The following is an 18,614-nucleotide window of genomic DNA, read 5'->3' on the forward strand; positions in this document are numbered from 1 at the left end:
CGGGAAAGCCCCAGCCCAGCGGAAAAGGGGCGGGGCCAAGGCAGAGACCGGGGGGGGGGGAGAAGAAAAAACACAACGGAAGAGCAAATTTGGGGAAGGAGGAGGAGGAGGAGGAGGAGAGGGAGGGAAGGAGGGAGAGAAAATACGATTATTATTATTTTTTTTGCATTTCCAGAAAGCGGGATCGAAGCTCGGAGCTTTTGTTTTTGGTTTTGCCCCTGGGAAAGAATGCGAATTACTATTATTATTATTATTATTATTATTATTATTATTATTATTATTATTATTATTATTATTATTATTCAATAACAAGAGTTGGAAGGGGCCTTGGAGGTCATCTAGCCCAACCCGCTTGCTCAAGCAGGAGACCCTATACTGGGGGGGGTCCTTCAAACTTGGCCACTTTAAGACTTCAACTCCCAGAATTCCCCAGCCAGCCAACGCTCATCACAACCGAGTCCAACCCACCCCCACCCACCACCCCCAAGCAAGAAAAAGAAAATGAGGGAAAAGAAACTTAACTTTAAAAAAGAAATACCGCAGATTCACTGATCCCACATCACTTATCAGGCAAAGTCAATTGTAAAAATGCAACGGTGGAATCTAAAGGCATTCGGGTTATTTTTTTAACAGAATAACAGAGTTGGAAGGGACCTTGGAGGTCTTCTAGTCTAACCCCCTTGCTCAAGCAAGAGGCCCTATATCGTTCTGCCACAAAATGGCCGTCTAATCTCTCCTGGAAAGCCTCCAGTGATGGAGCACCCATGATTTCTGGAGGCATCCCGTCCACCTCCTTAATAAAAATGAACAGACAACCTTGGCAATGTTGAAGTTGAAAATGCCTGGCCTTCAACTCCCAGAATTCCCCAGCTTGCATGTCCGAGAGTGAGTTATTAGCTTTCGTCTAAAAATCAAGTTTCTATCCCTCATGGGGTCAGAAAGAAGATTCGGTAGTTTAAAAAAAACTAACCTAAATGTGCTGACTTGAAGATCCTTTTGATAAGAGGTTTGGGGCAATGAAGGAACCCTGGGGAAAACACTGCTATGATGGGTCAACTCACACATTGCGCTAAATGGGGGTTTCTGAACAAACCAGAATAGTCTAGCTTCACCCAGGATGCTCCCTTGCAAACCAAACAAGCCCCATTAAAAAATTTTTTCCAAGCCTCAGGTTATTTGGCAAGCATTCCTGTGGATGGATCAAACAAGGTTACAGGGAGTCCTACAACAGCCAAAAAAGCCAACGCAATCCTAAATTGCATTAACGGGATATAATCAAGATCAAGGGAGGTACTAATACCACTCTATAAAGCCTTACGAAGACCACACCTATTATTGTTGTTGTTGTTGTTGTTGTTGTTGTTGTTGTTGTTATTATTATTATTATGCACATACGGTAATCTCGCGCCGCTTCTTTCAGCATTACGGTAACGAGAGTCCCGCAAACGAGCCCCGCCTCCAGGAGGTGAGGCCCACGTGACGTGCAAAAAAAAAAGGAAGAACGGGAGTTGAGAAAGCGAGGAAAGTCTCGCGAGAATTGCACCAGGCAACGGCGCAGCAAGATGGCGGCGCCGGAGACGGAGGTGGTAACAGCCGCAGGGCCGGGAGCCGGCCTTGGACAGGTACCGACGGCGGGGCTCTTCTGCTTTTCCCCCCTCCCTTTACGGTGTCCATCCGGGGCGGCCTCCTTTCCCTGAGGTGCGATAGGCCCGGGCTTCACCTTCCCCTCGCCCCCGGGGTACTTCCCTTTCTCGCCCCCCGCCGCCCCTCCCTTCCCTGGGATCACGTGACGGCCTCCATTAGCCCCCGCCCGACAGCCCCCCAGACCCCCATCTCCCCTTCATTCAGCAACCCGGCTCTTTACAAGTCAGGATTCCTTCCCCCCAACCAAAAAACCCCCCCTGGTCTCTGCCAAGGGGGGGGGATTGGGGGACTGGGACTACAACTCCCAGAATCCCCGGCCCGGGCGGCCCTTCTTGTGTTTGGTAGGGGCTTCTGGGAACGGTAGTCCCCCAATGTCTCTAGAAAGGGAGAAGCCCAGGGGCAGGTTATAGAGAATTCCTGGACGCTTTTTAGGCTCAAAGGTCTTTGGGGGGGGGGGGCGGGATTAAAAACAACATCTCGGTCCCCCTCTCCCCAATTTTAACCTATTTGGCTAAAAATTCAGCAAGGAAAATGAAGGGTGTGTGTGAAATAAAACAGGGTTTATCAGGGGGCAGGTATCCTAACTGCCCTGATCCGGTGGAATTGAATGGATCCAAAGGATTTCATCTCTGTCTGTATTCCTTTCCAAAAGAATTTGGTGCTGTACAGGTAGTCCTCAACTTTACAGTGGTTCAACATTACAGTGGCACCAGGGGAAAAAGTGACTTAACGACCGTTTTTCACACTTAACGACCGTCGCAGCATTCTCCCACAGTCACGTGATTTGCATTCAGATGTTTGACAACAGACTCGTGTTTACGACGGTTTGCAGGGTCCCCCGAGATCATGCGATTCCCCCCTTTTGGGACCACCTGACAAGCAAAGTGAAAGGGGAAACCAGAGTCACTCAACAACCCTGTTCGCTTAACAAATGTGGCAAGAAAAGTCGTAAAAATGGGACAAGCTCACTTTGCAAATGTTTCACTTAGCAACATACGTTCTGGGCTCCAATGCAGTCATAACTCAAGAACTGCCTGTTTATGGATTTATTTGTTACAGGTAATCCCTAATCTAAATTTTTGTTTGACCTCCACTCTGCTTTCTGGGCAATTCAATAGAGAGGAAAAACATCCCAGAAAAGTAAAATAATTCCGTGATAAAATAATCCAACAGTAAAAATCCCAAGCAAACCATGGCAGAAACCTGGCAAGCACCAAACAAATCCACACAACCTAGAAGGGAGCTTCAGTCTTTGCACTGGTTCAATTACATTCTCGCAATGGCCACGGAGGAATAGGATGATTCACGAATCGTTGGGCCAAGGCTATTTATGGAACTGAATGGCCAATTTGGACAACCATGAATCGTGATGGTTTGGCCTTCTATTTCATCAGCTACGAAACCAAGGACCCGCCTTTCCGATACTCTCCATTCTGGATTGTCAACTTCCTTTTCTCATCTGAGGTTTAGTCAATGGCTTCTACTTCCCCTCCCCTCCAGTTCACGAAGACAGAACTGTGTCCTGTCATTTTTCTTTTGCTCCACTGCTTTCATGGTTATGGACCTGTATCTCAGGAGTTTCCGACCTTGGAAACTTGAAGACTTGTGGACTTCGACTCCCAGAATCCCCCAGCCAGCATCTTTTAAGATGGGTGGAACTCAACTCCCAGGATCTCCCAGCCATCGTCTTTTAAGATGGGTGAACTTCAACTCCCAGAATGCTGGCTAGGGAATTCTGGGAGTTGAAGTCCACATATCTTCCAGCTGCCAAGCTTGGAGACCCCTGCTCTATCTCTGCTATCATTTTTCCTCCCAGATGAATCCTTAAAGCATCTATCTCTGAGTAGTACCACCATGTCCATCGACATTTAGCCAGGATTAATTGCTACTTCTCTCCCACCACGAGAAAAAAATATATTACTGGTATATGTTTGCTTTAACATCTTTTGAGCTTTTTTTTTTTTTTTGAGGGGGGCGGGGGCTTTTCTTTCTTTCTTTTGGGAAATTGACTTTTGGCCTTCCTGCTAGGTACAATTCCCCCCCCCTCCCCAAACCAGGCCAGTATCATTCTGCTTTCTTCCTTTTTCAGCATATTCTGCTTTGTAGTTTCCTCCATGGGGAAATGACACAGAGCCCGAATTGTTCCTTCATCTGCTAGATGAATGATTCGTTTCTTTGTCTAGCTTCCTGCTATTGCAAAGATTGCTGCCCTGGTGAACTATCAACCTGCAACCTGGTTTAGATGACCAAAATCCACCTCTTTCCCTCCGTCACATGATTTCTAAAAATGTGGCAAGCATCCTGCTCCCCAGTGAGACTTATTCTATTAAAAAAAAAAAAAGAATCCTTTCTGAACTCATGACCAGAAAAGAAATGCCCTGGTTTCTCCTTCGTAAATGCTCATTGTTGTCAACAGCAGCCATTCTTGAACTGTGTACCAGGGGACACTAGTATGTAGTAAGAAACAAATGGGCTAATAAAGAGCCACTTTTAAATAAAAACACCCATTCATAGAGGGTATTGTTTGCCTTGAGCGGCCTGGTTCAGTCCTCTTGTCTTCCCCACACCCCCTTGCCCTTTTCTGGAGGGGATAATTCTCTTGTATCTCAACAGTGAGAATTATTGAATCGTTTATCAGGGCCTGGTGCAGTCTCTGCCTGAGTTATTTCCCAAGGCTCGCTTCTCCAAAGTGAAATATTTCAGTAGAACAGTGCTCACCCATCCCTCCTCTAACAGTGGAAAATTATTTTTTTTTGTTCTCCAGAAAAGCCATCGATTCAGAGGGTGGAGGTATATCCTGGAGGAACGCTCTGTATTTTTGTTTTTATCAATATTTAGTCAACAGTGCTCGGAATTCTGCCGGTTACCAACTGCTTCAGACAGGATGAATGCAAGGAATTACCCTTTCCACACCTGTGGCTCTGCACCCTTTGCTGGGAATCTGCTCTTTAATTCCAACTGCCAGCCATCTGTATCTTTTAAGAGTGGTGCCTTACAATGTGCCTTGGGATTCCCCTGGAACATTTATGATCTGGATGCTTTCACCTACTTCTCCTTTATTCTCCTTACTGCGTCCTCTGTTTTCATTTAATATTCTCTGGTTACAATCTGGCTCTGCCTCTCTTCTGTTTTCAGGTATGAAGGATAAGTCATACCTTGAAGTCGATCCCGTCCTTTGCATAAGATCGAGTATTTTTTAGAACTATTCAGTCTGGATTCGGAGACTTAATTTCCCTTCTGTAACTGGGGTGAAACGTAAGATTTGAGAAACGGTTGGAATCCTCAGCTGGTGAATTTTGACCTTCCTATGCCAAAGACAAATTCAATTACTTCTGTTTTTCAGTTAATTTTATTGACTTGGTGTGCCCTTAGGAACATAAACTGTGAGTCTGGAACATAATCTGTAAAATGGGATTAACATTGGAAGGTTTCCTATAGCTATAAACAATATAATTTAGGTAGGTGTTGTGCAAATGGTATCATTCAACATTTGAAAAATTAATGCTTTGTTTGATTCCCAAGTGGTAATAAAATTAAGGCTTTATAGACCCCCCAAAATAAATCCTAATACCAATGTACCTAGGTAAAAAAACACCGCCGAAACCTACTAAATTCCAGACCAATCTAATACTTTTTAGAGGAAGATTTTCAGTCTAGCAAATTAACTAGTCCCTCAACAGTAAAAAGACAAATTTAAGACCCCAATTACTTAGTTAATTGAAAATCTGATTTTCCTTCCCATTTAGGAGTAAGTTGCTTATAAATGGTTATGCGCGGATAATTGCAGTGAGATATATGGTGACCCTTTACTGAAACTGTTCCCTGAAGATATGTGTGTGTGTAAAACATCAATGAGAAGTCTTTACCTGTGTAATTTTGTTCCTGTTGTTGCATAACTTCCTGATAAGTTTAGTCACTTATTAAAAGAATACAGGTCAAAGGTGGGATTAATTGGATAGATTTCCGCATTGGAGGTTAGTATACAGTAGTAGAATCGAGGCTTGTTTAGCAGTTGAAAATAAGGTCAGAGCCAAGTTTGAAAGTCATATTTAGGAGGAGACGAAAGATCTCACCAAACTGGTTATCTGGGGAGGCAAGGCCCAATGAGATTCCTCGGCAAGGGTGGTGTGAGGTTCACAAAGGAATAACACCCCCCACCCCAATTTCACACCGACGTACAGGAGATCAAATGGGTTGATTACCCAATTAGAAAACTTCTCGCCACGCGTTACGTTTTCTGCCTCTGCTTTTGGCGTTCTCATGAAAACCAGGCAGTGCCTCTGAACAACTTAACGGACGTTGTCTTCAGTTGTCCGTGCTTGGGGCGGACAGCCAATTTGCCATCCTGTGAACGTCAGTCAATCATCAGAGCAAGAGTAAAACATTGGCTTAGGATTTCACTTGGCTGACCCACAGCCGGGCCCCAAAGTTCTGTGGCTAAACGAGTCGTTTGCTAAACGAGCTTTGTCCCATTTTATAACCCGCCTTGCCGCCATTGTTAAGTAAATCACTGCAGTGGTTTGTTACATGGTTGTTGAGTGAATCTGGTTTCCCCTTTGACATCGCTTGTCGGAAAGTCGCAAGAGAGGAATCGCGTGACCCCGGAACACAGCAAACCGTCCTAAATACAAGTCAGTTTCCAAGCGTCCGAAGGTTGATCCACCTGGCCATGGGAGGCTACAACCATCCTAAGGGTGAACAACTGTCGTAAGTCACTTTTTTCCACTGCCGTTGCAACCTCAATGGTCACTAAGCGAACTGTTGTAAGTTGAGGACGGTACTATAATCTGCTCTCGTGTGCCCTCAGCCCAAAGGGATAACGTAGGATGGTTGCCTTTTTCTCTTCCATTTGAAAATGGCTGTGAAATCATTTGAAGTTCTTTATGGGGAAGAGGATTTCTGTTGTTTCTTTTTAACTTAAAAAAAAAAATAGGAAGGGAAGGTTTACATCCAGACAAATGTGGGTGAAAGGAAGAGAGTCGCACTCTCTCCTCCATAAAGTCAGTTCGATTTTAGATAGATTGGTAGCGATGCTGAAAAAGTAAAAGCATTTTTTCCTATAGTTTACATCATCGGAAACCCATTGCCATAAAAAACAGGATTTCTTTGAGGGGTATTTTTTTTTTAAAAAAAAATCAATTTTCTACACCGTCCACCTCACCCAAGTTAGAAAATTAAAGTGATTTAAAAGGTAATTCAAGATTTAAAGAAATCTGATTTCTTGCATCCCGTAGCTTTTTGTGATGCCCGTCTTTCTCTCTCCTTGTTCCCTGCTTCTAAAGCAAGTGACCAGCAATGGCACCGCGGGGGGCGGCGAAGGGGTCGTGGAGACTCAGCAGCCGAACCAGCCTCAACAACAAGCCCCGAATGCCTGGCAGATCATCAAAGGCGTCTTATTCAGGTAAAAATCCGCCCTTTCTGGACCCCCCCCTTCTTGTCTTGAAATGTAAGCAAGGGACTTCCCTTTGGCCACTAGCTTAGTCTTTTAATTACCAGAGCCACACGAGGGTCTGCTTTTCCTTTCGCATCTCAGCAGCTGTTTGCGAAGCCAAGCGTCCTGGTTGCACTGACGATATCACCTAGTTTGGTAATGAGACGCCTGCAAGAAAACAACCAAGCTCAGCCAAAGACCAAGGATTCCCCGCTCCCCCCAGTTGATCTGCGGTGGCGCAGTGGTTAGGGTGCAGTACTGCAGGGCTGCTTCTGCTGCCGGCTGCCTGCAACTTGGCGCTTCAAATCTCACCAGGCTCAAGGTTGACTCAGCCTTCCGTCCTTCTGAGCTTGGTAAAATGAGGACCCAGATTGTTGAGAGCAAGAAGCTGACTCTGTAAGCTGCTTGGAGAGGCTGTAAAGCACTGTGAAGTGGTATATAAGTCTAGGTGGTATTGCTATTGTGGGCATTGCGTGCGTACACACACACACACCAAAGCCAGGCCTGATAGCAGCGTTCCAATATTTGAGTGGCTTCCACAGAGAGGAGGGGTTTTCCACCTGAAAGCCAGACAAGGAATAATGGATGGAACCTGAGCAAGGAGAGATTCAACCTGGAAATGAGGAGGAATTTTCTGACAGTGAGAACAGTCAGCCCACGGAACAGAAGTTGCCCACAGAAGTTGTGGGAGCTTCATCCCTGGAGGCTTTCAAGAAGAGACTGGACTGCCATCTGTCAGAAAGGGTATAGAGTGTAGAGGACAGACGTTTTGGGCTCAGTTGTGGTCGTAGATCGAGGACTATAAGTAAGAGCCAATGTATTCTCTATATATATATATCCCGGAGTGGAATCTTTGAATATTCAAGGTGACTCAGTGGGAAAGGGCAGAAACGTTGCTTCCAAAACCTTTATTAAAATCATTACTTCATACTGCTTTCTTGACTTACCTCAGCGATCGGCTTTGGCACCCCTAGGGTGCCAGCCACACATTAAACGTCCAAATGATGAAGCTGTTGGATATTTCAATCTATTAAGTGGCAATCAAATTGGAACCAAGCCAGCATCGAAGTATTGTGGACAAACGCTTGGCCTACAGTGTCTTCCCAATTCACGAGTTTGCAGAGGACACTGCAATTTGGCAAGGGCTCCCTTTGTCATTGTTTAAAATGGATCCACGGATTGCTTTGAAGTTCAAATAATAATTCAACTCACATTAAGTTGACAATTGTCCAAAATGCTATGGCCCACTTTAAGCAGGAGAGATAGATATAGATATATAGATATAGATATATATATAGATATATACACATACATACATACATACACACATATATACATATCTATCATCTTCTGTTTAACGATGTAGATAAGAAATCATACCTTTATGGTTCATCAAATGGTCCAAGCTGGCAACACACACAGGCTCCCCTTGGTTTTTCGGGTTTCACTGATGACTCATCAAGCCTCAGAAACTGATAACGCAACCTTGTGGCTTTGTCTTTCCAGTTTGTGCATTTATCTTCAGCCCTAATTTTAAACACGGGAGGTTGTTAATGCAACGAACCACAAAGGGTAACAGCACTTTCAGTTTTGGGGCGGTGTATCGCCACAGATGTCCTCGTCCAGAAATGATTGAGAATCAGCGAACAAGATAGATTTAATATAGATTAGATTTGGGGATGAAACTTCCATGAAGTGGGATAGGTAGACACATTCATTTATCCCAACTTTTTATTTTTTTACAAATAACTCAAGGCGGCAAAAATATCCATCACACCTTCCTGTTCTTATTTTTTTCCCATAACAACAGCCCTGCGAGGTGGGGAGACCGAGAGGGAGGGATCGCCTCAAAGTCACCCAACCAACTGCCTAAGGCAGGACTAGAACTCCAAGTCTCCTGGTGATTGGCCCAAAGTCCTCCAGCTGATTTTCATGCCTAAGGCAGGACTAGAACTCACCATTTCCTGGTGATTGACCGAGAAGTCACCTAGCCAGATTTTATGCCCAAAACAGGACTAGAACTCCCAGTCTCCTGGTGATTGGCCCAAAGTCACCCAGCCAGCTTTCACGCCTAAGGCAGAACTAGAATTCACAGTCTCCCATTTTCTAGCCTGGTACCTTAACCACTAGACCAAACTGGCTGTTTCTTAAATTATTCATTTAATGCTGTTAAGAATATTGATAGATTTTGAAAAAGAACTAAAAATATACACATTTTTTTCTCTCTTCTTTACTTGTTTTGGCCAAAATCTTTTGCAGTCCCTCTATTGATCAACTCTGCCCATTAGCAATGCTTGATATTTACATAAAGTGTTTGGAATATTCTTCATAACAAACATCTGTGGTAGGGTTGACTTAGCGTTGTAGTAGTGAAGAATTGCACAAGGGGTCTGAATTATCAGATTGTTGGCTTGTGTTTAACTCACATCCTCTGCCAAGAGTCGCATGGATATGAGATTGGCAGCTATACAAATATTGTAAAATAAATAAGTCCGCTTAGCAAATTTGTAGAAGAAAATGCATTTGAATCCAGGATCTTTGGGTTCAGAAAATAACTTCTCATTCAGTATATACTGCTGGTCAGACTCCTGATTTTCAAAATATTTCTTTGCTTCTTGATTTAACTGTTTTGATTAAATTTGGGCCGCGGTGTTGAGGGCCTGATAGAATTCCTCTGCAGATCAATCACGTGCTTGTCACTCAAAAGGATTTCTGGCATTTTCTGCTATAATAAAAGACGGCTGATACGGATATCAAATCGTTCCAGACTGTTGCCGGTCCTTGCAGGCTGCTAGAATTCTTGCAAAGAGCTCTTGCGCCATCTTATAATTAATTAATCTTTTAACTTATTCATAAACAAGCCCAAGAATTGTGTAATCGAGTTCTGTAAAAGTGTAACTTAGGAAATGGTTACCGCGATAAGGGGTGGAGATTTATGACTCTAAAAGCTGCAGGACTATCCCACCCCAGTGCTGTCATCAGAAACGGGGGTAGAAAAACTTGGTTTTTCCAGAGCTGCTTTTCACCTATGGATTGAATTCACCTACTAAAAGAAAACAAATGTTAACAAGATTGGCAAAACAAAAAGTGGACATCGTGTGCTTACAGGAAGTATACATTAAAGAACAATATAGGAAATGTTTAGAATACCCCAAATTAGGAAGATTATACAGAGCCTTGGCAGTACAGAAACAGAGAGGAATGGTAGTATATAGGTGAAACTTAAAAAATTAGAATATCGTGCAAAAGTTCATTTATTTCAGCAATGCAACTTAAAAGGTGAACCCCAATATATGAGATAAGACTCATTATATGCAAAGCAAGATAGTCCAAGCTGTGATGTGTCATAATTGAGATGATTATGGCTTACAGCTCATGAAAACCCCAAATCCATAATCTCAGAACATTAGAATATTGTGAAAAGGTTCAATATTCTAGGCTCAAAGTGTCCCACTCTAATCAGCTAATTAAGCCATAACAACTGCAAAGGGTTTCTGAGCCTTTAAATGGTCTCTCAGTCTGGTTCAGTAGGAATCACAATCATGGGAAAGACTGCTGACCTGACAGTTGTGCAGAAAACCATCAGTGACACCCTCCACAAGGAGGGAAAGCCTCAAAAGGTAATTGCAAAAGAAGTTGGATGTTCCCAAAGTGCTGTATCAAAGCACATTAATAGAAAGTTATGTGGAAGGGAAAAGTGTGGAAGAAAAAGGTGCACAAGCAGCAGGGATGACCGCAGCCTGGAGAGGATTGTCAGGAAAAGGCCATTCAAAAGTGTTGGGGACTTTCACAAGGAGTGGACTGAGGCTGGAGTCAGTGCATCAAGAGCCACCACACACAGACGGATCCTGGACATGGGCTACAAATGTCATATTCCTCTTGTCAAGCCACTCCTGAACAACAAACAACGTCAGAAGCATCTTACCTGAGCTAAAGAAAAACAGAACTGGTCTGTTGCTCAGTGGTCCAAAGTCCTCTTTTCTGATGAGAGCAACTTTTGCATCTCATTTGGAAACCAAGGACCCAGAGTCTGGAGGAAGAATGGAGAGGCACACACTGCAAGATGCTTGAAGTTCAGTGTGAAGTTTCTATCGTCTGTTGATTTGGGGGGCCATGTCATCTGCTGGTGTTGGTCCACTGTGCTTCATTAAGTCCAGGGTCAACGCAGCCATCTACCAGGAGATTTTGGAGCACTTCATGCTTCCTTCCGCAGACGAGCTTTATGGGGATGCTGACTTCATTTTCCAGCTGCCCACACTGCCCAAAGCACCAAAACCTGGTTCAATGACTGTGGGATTACTGTGCTTGATTGGCCAGCAAACTCGCCTGACCTGAACCCCATAGAAAATCTATGGGGCATTGCCAAGAGAAAGATGAGAGACATGAGACCGAACAATGCAGAACAGCTGAAGGCCACTATTGAAGCATCCTGGTCTTCCGTAACACCTCAGCAGTGCCACAGACTGATAGCTTCCATGCCACGCCGCATTGAGGCAGTAATTGCTCCAAAAGGGGCCCAAACCAAGTACTGAGTACACATGCATGCTTATACTTTTCAGAGGTCCGATATTGTTCTATGTACAATCCTTGTTTTATTGATTGCATGTAATGTTCTAATTTTCTGAGATCGTGGATATGGGGTTTTTATGAGCTGTAAGCCATAATCATCACAATTAGGACACATCACGGCTTGAACTATCTTGCTTTGCATGTATTGAGTTGATCTCATATATTAGTTTCACCTTTTAAGTTGCATTACTGCAATAAATGAACTTTTGCATGATATTCTAATTTTTCGAGTTTCACCTGTATACCAGAGAAGGAATTAAGGCGGTATATAAATATGCTGATACAAATGGAAGAATTTTGATGATTGAATTAGAGATGGGTTAAAAACAAATGTTATTAGTTACAATTCATGCCCCAAACGAAAATCAAAGTGAATTTCATAGCAAATTGCATGAAGTCCACATGTCTTAAAGCTACCAAGGTAGAGAAACACCAGATTAAGTAATCCTCAACTTACGAACCCCAAATTTCTGCTGCTAATTAGTGACTGTGGGACCCTAATCCTAAATATGAGTCAGTTGACAAGCATCCAAATTTTGAAGACATAACCACGGTGTGTGTGTGTGTGTGCTGTTGCAATAGTCGTAAGTGTGAAAGCGGTCATAAGTGCCATTGTAACTTTGAAAGGTCATTAAATGAACTGATGTAAGTTAGGGACTGCCCTTCTTTGATCCTCGAGTTCACAGTAATCAAAACCCAACCAAGTTTATGACAGTTGATGAAGCTGAGGACCTCTTTGTCCAAATCTGAATTTCTCTGGAATTCCCCCGTGTGGCCAATGGCTCTTGATGGACAGGTTGGTTTCAAAATGAGTGTAAATTCTCAACATCTTTTTTTTTTCCTCTCATCCTCCAGAATCTTTATTATCTGGGCCATCAGTAGCTGGTTTCGTCGTGGGCCAACGACACAGGATCCATCCACCCCCGGCGGGGCACCCAGGGCGCCAAGCCGCAATCTCTTCCCTAAAGACACTTTAATGGTAAGGATGTCCGGATCATGAACCCGGATTTTCCAAGAGTTTATAAATAAGTCGGATTTTGACTGTTTGGTGGAAAACGGAGCTATAGGCTCCTTCTCTGGCCACAGGATTGAAATTGTCTGATTCAGATTTAGTTCCAAAAAGAAATAGAATTCAGTTACTGGAGTTAGGTTGGTTTGATGATTGATTGACAGACAGACAGACAGACAAATGGATGGATGGATAGAGATAGATAGATAGATAGATAGATAGATAGATAGATAGATAGACAGACAGACAGACAGACAGACAGACATAGACAGGTAGGTAGATAAGAGAGATAGAGATATATACACATAAATAGAGATGATAGATAGATATAGATATACATATATAAAAGAGATGATAGATAGATAGCATATCCTGCCTTTATTATTCTGAAATGTAAGACAAATGGTTCTGCCTAGTTTATCTTATCTTATTATAATGTTTTCTTTCATTTTTACTCTTCTGCATATTTTGTTTGGCTGCTAGATAGTTATTGACGGACATTGTACACACCTCCTCAACATGTATAGTTACTTATTTTTTATCCCACCTTTATTATTTCTTATAAATAACTGGTGAATATATAGAATATTCCTTCCTCCTCCTATTTTACCCACAACAACAACCCACATGCCTGTGAGGCTTCATGTCTAAGGTGGGACTAGAACTCACAGTCTCCTGGTGATTGGCTCAGACTCACCCAGTCAACTTTTATGCCCAAGGCAGAACTGGAATTCCCAGTCTCCCAGTGACTGGGCCAAGTCACCCAGTTGGATTCCATGCCTAACGCAGGACTAGAACTCACCATCTCCTGGTTTCTAAGCCAGCATCTTCACACTAGCTCTCTTACTAACTACCAGTTGTAAACATTTAAAGTGCAGTAGATTTTCTGAAGACAAGCCACCAAAGTGATGGATCCAATCTCTACTGAATTACCAATTTTTCCATGTTTCCAAAGAGCTTCAGTCAATAACCCATAGCGTTTTTTCCTTCCAAAATAAAATACGTGGGTCTGTCTAAATAAAATTTCTTCCAGCTTAGAGTTTGGCTTCTGACTCAAGTGTCATGAATGGTTTTGGGTTTTTTTTTCCCTTTTCTTTTCCTGGCAGGATCTTCACGTCTTCATATCTGAACACGAGCACTTTACCGACTTCAACGCAACGTCGGCGTTGTTTTGGGAACAGCGAGATCTAGTCTATGGGGACTGGGCAAGTGGAGAGAATTCGGATGGCTGCTACGAGCATTACACCGAGTTGGAAATCCCTGAGGTGTGTGAACAGATGCCACCATGTTCTCTCCGGTTCTCCATGGGCAAGGCTCTTTGCTCACGGCTGAATTTTTCCCTCCGCTACAAACGCTCCGTGTGTAGTTTTTCCATACCAGATTAACAGATAAACAGAGTTGGAAGGGACCTTGTGGGTCATCTAGTCCACACACACACACACACCCGCCCAAGCAGGAGACTTGACACCATTTCTGACAGATGGCAGTCCAGTCTCTTCTTGAAAGCCTCCAGTGATGGAGCTCCCACAATTTCCAAAGGCAACCTCTGTTCCATCAGTTGATTGTTCTCCCTGTCAGAAAGTTTTCTCCTTATTTCCAGGTTGAATCTCTCCTTGGTCAGTTTCCATCCTTTATTCCTGGTCTGGCCTTCAGGTGCTTTAGAAAATAGCTTGACCCCCTTTCCTCCTCTCTGTGGCAGCCCCTCAAATATTGGAAGGCTGCTCTCCTGTCTCTCCTGGTCCTTCTCTTCCCTAGACCAGTCAGGCCCAGTTCCTGCAACCGTTCTTTATATTTAGAATAGAATAACAGAAGGGAACTTGTAGGTCATCTAGTCCAACCCCCTGCCCAAGCAGGAGACCCTACACCATTTCTGACAGATGGGAGTCCAATCTCTTCTTGAAGGCCTCCAGGGATGAAGCTCCCACAACCTCTGAATGCAGCTTCTATTCTGTTCTCCCTGTCAGAAAATTCCTCCTTATTTCCAGGTTGAATCTCTCCTTGTTCAGTTTCCATCCCTTATTCCTTGTCTGGCCTTCAGGTGCTTTGGAGAATAGCTTGACCCCTTCCTCCCTCCTCTCTGTGGCAGCCCCTCAAATATTGGAAGATGCTTTTCTGTCTCCCCTGGTCCTTCTCTTCCCTAGACTAGTCAGGCCCAGTTCCTGCAACCGTTCCTGTAACCACAGGAAACATGTCCCAAACCTGTTGCCAAATGGCAATTTTTAATGTGACTATAGGACCCTACAGGTAGTCCTCGACTTACAACCATAATTGAACCCAGAACTTATGTTGCTAAGCGAGACATTGGTTAAATGGGTTTTGCCCCATTTTACGACCTTCCTGGACCCAGTTATTAAGTGATCCCCCTGCTGTTGTTAACTTAGTCACAGGATTGTTAAAGAGAATCTGGATTCCCCCCCCAGTGACTTTGCTTGTCAGAAGGTCACAAAAGGGGGACCGCAGGACGCTGCAACCGACCGTCGTAAAGTACGAACCAGGTGTCAAAGCAGCCGAACGTAAATCACATGACCCACTGCCGTAAGTGTGAAAAATGGTCATAAGTCACTTTTTTTTTCAAGTGCCGTTGTAACTTTGAACTGTTGTAAGTCGAGGACTACCTGTAAATGACTCTACGGGTAGTCCTCAATTTACGACCGGCTGCTTAGAAACCATTGAAAGTTACCACAAAAAGGGGACTTAACCACCCACATTTGAAGTTACAATGATCCGTCTTTCCCCCCCTCCCTTGGTCATGTAACCACATTTACGGCCTTTTTGCAACGTCCCACGTTCATGTAGGGCCGTTTTGCCAAAGCCCAGCATTTATTTCTGGTGTTTGGCAAAACCGGCCTGCGTCTTTTCCTTAACGACCCATTGTAAAAACAAAACAAACAATGTTTGTAAAATCAGGTGGGTTAGTCAGGGCCTTTTCTTCGGTGGTTGGGAATGAGTCCAGTGATGGGATTAAAAAAATTTACTACTGGTTTGGTTGGTGTGGCTTGGTGGGCGTGGCAGAGGAAGGATACTGCAAAATCCTCATTCCCTCCCCACCCCCCTAACCTGCTTTCCAGCTCCGTTCTCCTGTGCAGGGCAACCAAAGGAGACCCAGCCAATCAGCTGGGACTCGGGAGGCGGAGAATAGATGGGGGCGGGGCCAGTGAGAGGCGGTATTTGCTAGCTCTCCAAACTACTCAAAATTTCCACTACCAGTTCTCCAGAATTGGTCAGAACCAGCTGAATACCCCCTCTGAATGAGTCCTACCCAGTGGTGGGATTCAGCCAGTTCGCACCAGTTTGGGAGAACCGGCTGTTAACTTTTATGAGCAGTTTGGTGAACCAATTGTGGGAAGAAAACATAAGGGCAGAGAGCCGGTTGTTAAATTATTTGAATCCCACCATTGGTCCTGCCAGCCAGTTCCAGGAACAGGGTGGTTTCTGTTGGGCCTTTTCACAAGTTCTGTCTCTACTTCTCCCCTTTCTAGTTTGGTTATCACACAGGTGAAGGTTCCCCAACCTGCTGGAGGAGCATGCCAGCTATGCTCACGATTATTTACCTCTGATTTTCAGAGCGTCCAACACAATGGTTCCATTTACATCCACGTGTACTTCACGAAAAGCGGGTTCCACCCAGATCCCAAACAGAAGAACCTCTACCGGCGCCTTGCCACGGTTCACACATCTCGAAGTAAGCTTTCCTTTTAACCATAGGTTTATTTTTATTTTTTTTCAGTTGGAAGCAAAGGATGCCGGCAGGCAGAGGCAGAATTTTTATTTTCCTCCCCCAAAACTAAGCCCGACCACATAGTTTTGTAGCAAAGCACATGGGTACCCTGCTAGTTCATGTGTTCGTGGAGAGGCTGCTAGAGATGAAGAACGGAGCTTGGGCCTCTCGTCTTCCCACCCCTGGAGTAGCCAAGGGTTGTGATCTTGGGGGAAGAGAAGAGCCCCATCGGGATGGTTTTATCCCTTCCTGCCTTTTTAAAAAGAAGGAAGGTTGGTCTGCCGTTCTCCGTTACCTTTTTTGCAACATTTCTTAAACATGAGCCATACAGGTTGGAGCAAGATGGGCGGTAGGCCTGACACCTTCACGTCTTGAGTTTAATCTCCTGACCGGTATTTTTATTCTTATTTATTTGTATCCTGCCTTTATTATTTTAAAATAAGGTGGTGCATTTATCCAACCCACTTCCATCCTCCACTACCCACAACAACACCTTGTGAGGTAAATTGGGCTGAGAGAGAGGGACTGGCCCAAACTTATCCGGCTGATTTCGTGCCTGAGGCGGGAGTCTCCTGGTGATTGGCCCAAAGTCACCCAGCTTTCATGCTAAGGCAGGACTAGAACTCCATGTCTCCTGGTGATTGGCCCAAAGTCACCCATCTTTCATGCTAAGGCAGGACTAGAACTCCATGTCTCCTGGTGATTGGCCCAAAGCCACCCAGCTTTCATACTAAGGCAGGACTAGAACTCCATGTCTCCTGGTGATTGGCCCAAAGTCACCCATCTTTCATGCTAAGGCAGGACTAGAACTCCATGTCTCCTGGTGATTGGCCCAAAGTCACCCATCTTTCATGCTAAGGCAGGACTAGAACTCCATGTCTCCTGGTGATTGGCCCAAAGTCACCCAGCTTTCATGCTAAGGCAGGACTAGAACTCCATGTCTCCTGGTGATTGGCCCAAAGTCACCCATCTTTCATGCTAAGGCAGGACTAGAACTCCATGTCTCCTGGTGATTGGCCCAGAGTCACCCAGCTTTCATGCTAAGGCAGGACTAGAACTCCTAGTCTCCTGATGGCCCCAAAGCCACCCATCTTTCATACTGAGGCAGGAGGACTAGAACTCCCAGTCTCCTGGTGATTGGCCCAAAGCCACCCAGCTTTCATACTAAGGCAGGACTAGAACTCCCAGTCTCCTGGTGATTGGCCCAAAGTCACCCAGCTTTCATACTAAGGCAGGACTAGAACTCCCCGTCTCCTGGTGATTGGCCCAAAGTCACCCAGCTAAGGTTTATATCTAAGCTGGGACTAGAACTCTCCGTCCCCTGGCTTCTAGCTTGGTGCCTTAAACATTATACTAAAGTGATCACATTCAGACCAAACTTTACCTTTTTTCCCCCTATTTTGTTTATATTTGCAGTGATCAATAAGTACAAACGGAGACGCTTTCAGAAAACCAAGAACTTACTAACCGGGGAAACGGAAGCGGATCCTGAAATGATCAAAGTAATATGACTTCTCTTGATACTTTCTTCTGCTCTTGTTTCTCCTTCAAAGTCCCAATTTTTCCCCTCATAGCTCTTCGGTCATCAGCCTTACAGCCTCTGACTCCCTGATGGAATTGGCCTTCTGCAAAAAAAGTGGCGGAGGCTGGGGGGGAATTGGCAAATGGCTATGATAGTTTGTCTGCTGAAATTGTTTCCTTTGCTTCTTTGAGGGAGCAAATCTCTCCTCACAATCAGGAGGCTGTGAGTTCGATCCTAGGTAGAGGCAAATATTTTTCTCTCTCAGCACGTTGAGAATATGTCTGCTGGGGAAAAAAAAAACCTCTGCACTGGCGACAGAAAGGGCATCTGGCCAGTAAACACTCTGCTAGCTCCATTCAATTGCCCAGACTCCACCCTGTGTGGGATTATGAGGTGGATGAAAGAAGAGAAAAGGGGAGGTAGGAAGAAGCAAAATGGATTGAACGGCCCTCTTCCTCTTTTGGTGTTTAATGAAATAAAGAGTTTCATTTAAACTTTTCGACCGGAGGAAATGAAAAACGGGCACTTTGCAAACCGTGTCTGTGGGCCTAGTGAAAAAAGGTTTAGGGACCTTTTGGAAAGATAAGTGAGCCCAGGAATAGCCCTGTGGTAACTAGCCATCATTGGAAGACAGAGGCGAGGTTTGATGGAGCTGGTGAGATCTGAAAGAAGAAGGGGAGGAAAACTTGAGCCGCTTGGGGCGACTTGGCAGAGCTCTGGA

At 44.5% G+C, this 18,614-nt stretch overlaps 1 protein-coding gene across 1 annotated transcript in view; it reads left to right on the plus strand.

The window, feature by feature from the left end:
• The first annotated feature begins 1,541 nt into the window (after positions 1-1,541).
• CLPTM1 (CLPTM1 regulator of GABA type A receptor forward trafficking) overlaps positions 1,542-18,614 on the plus strand; it is a 29,291-nt gene continuing 12,218 nt past the window's right edge. Inside the window, exons 1-6 of the mRNA XM_087940161.1 lie at positions 1,542-1,622; positions 6,927-7,045; positions 12,500-12,623; positions 13,760-13,918; positions 16,218-16,335; positions 17,788-17,873. Coding sequence (XP_087796287.1) covers positions 1,563-1,622; positions 6,927-7,045; positions 12,500-12,623; positions 13,760-13,918; positions 16,218-16,335; positions 17,788-17,873 — 666 coding nt within the window. The 5' untranslated portion in view covers positions 1,542-1,562. The remainder of the gene's footprint in view (positions 1,623-6,926; positions 7,046-12,499; positions 12,624-13,759; positions 13,919-16,217; positions 16,336-17,787; positions 17,874-18,614) is intronic.

The sequence above is a fragment of the Pseudonaja textilis genome, chromosome 10, assembly GCF_049901715.1.
Source record: "Pseudonaja textilis isolate UNSWEBS1 chromosome 10, rPseTex1.2, whole genome shotgun sequence".
Classification (NCBI taxonomy): Eukaryota; Metazoa; Chordata; class Lepidosauria; order Squamata; family Elapidae; genus Pseudonaja; species Pseudonaja textilis.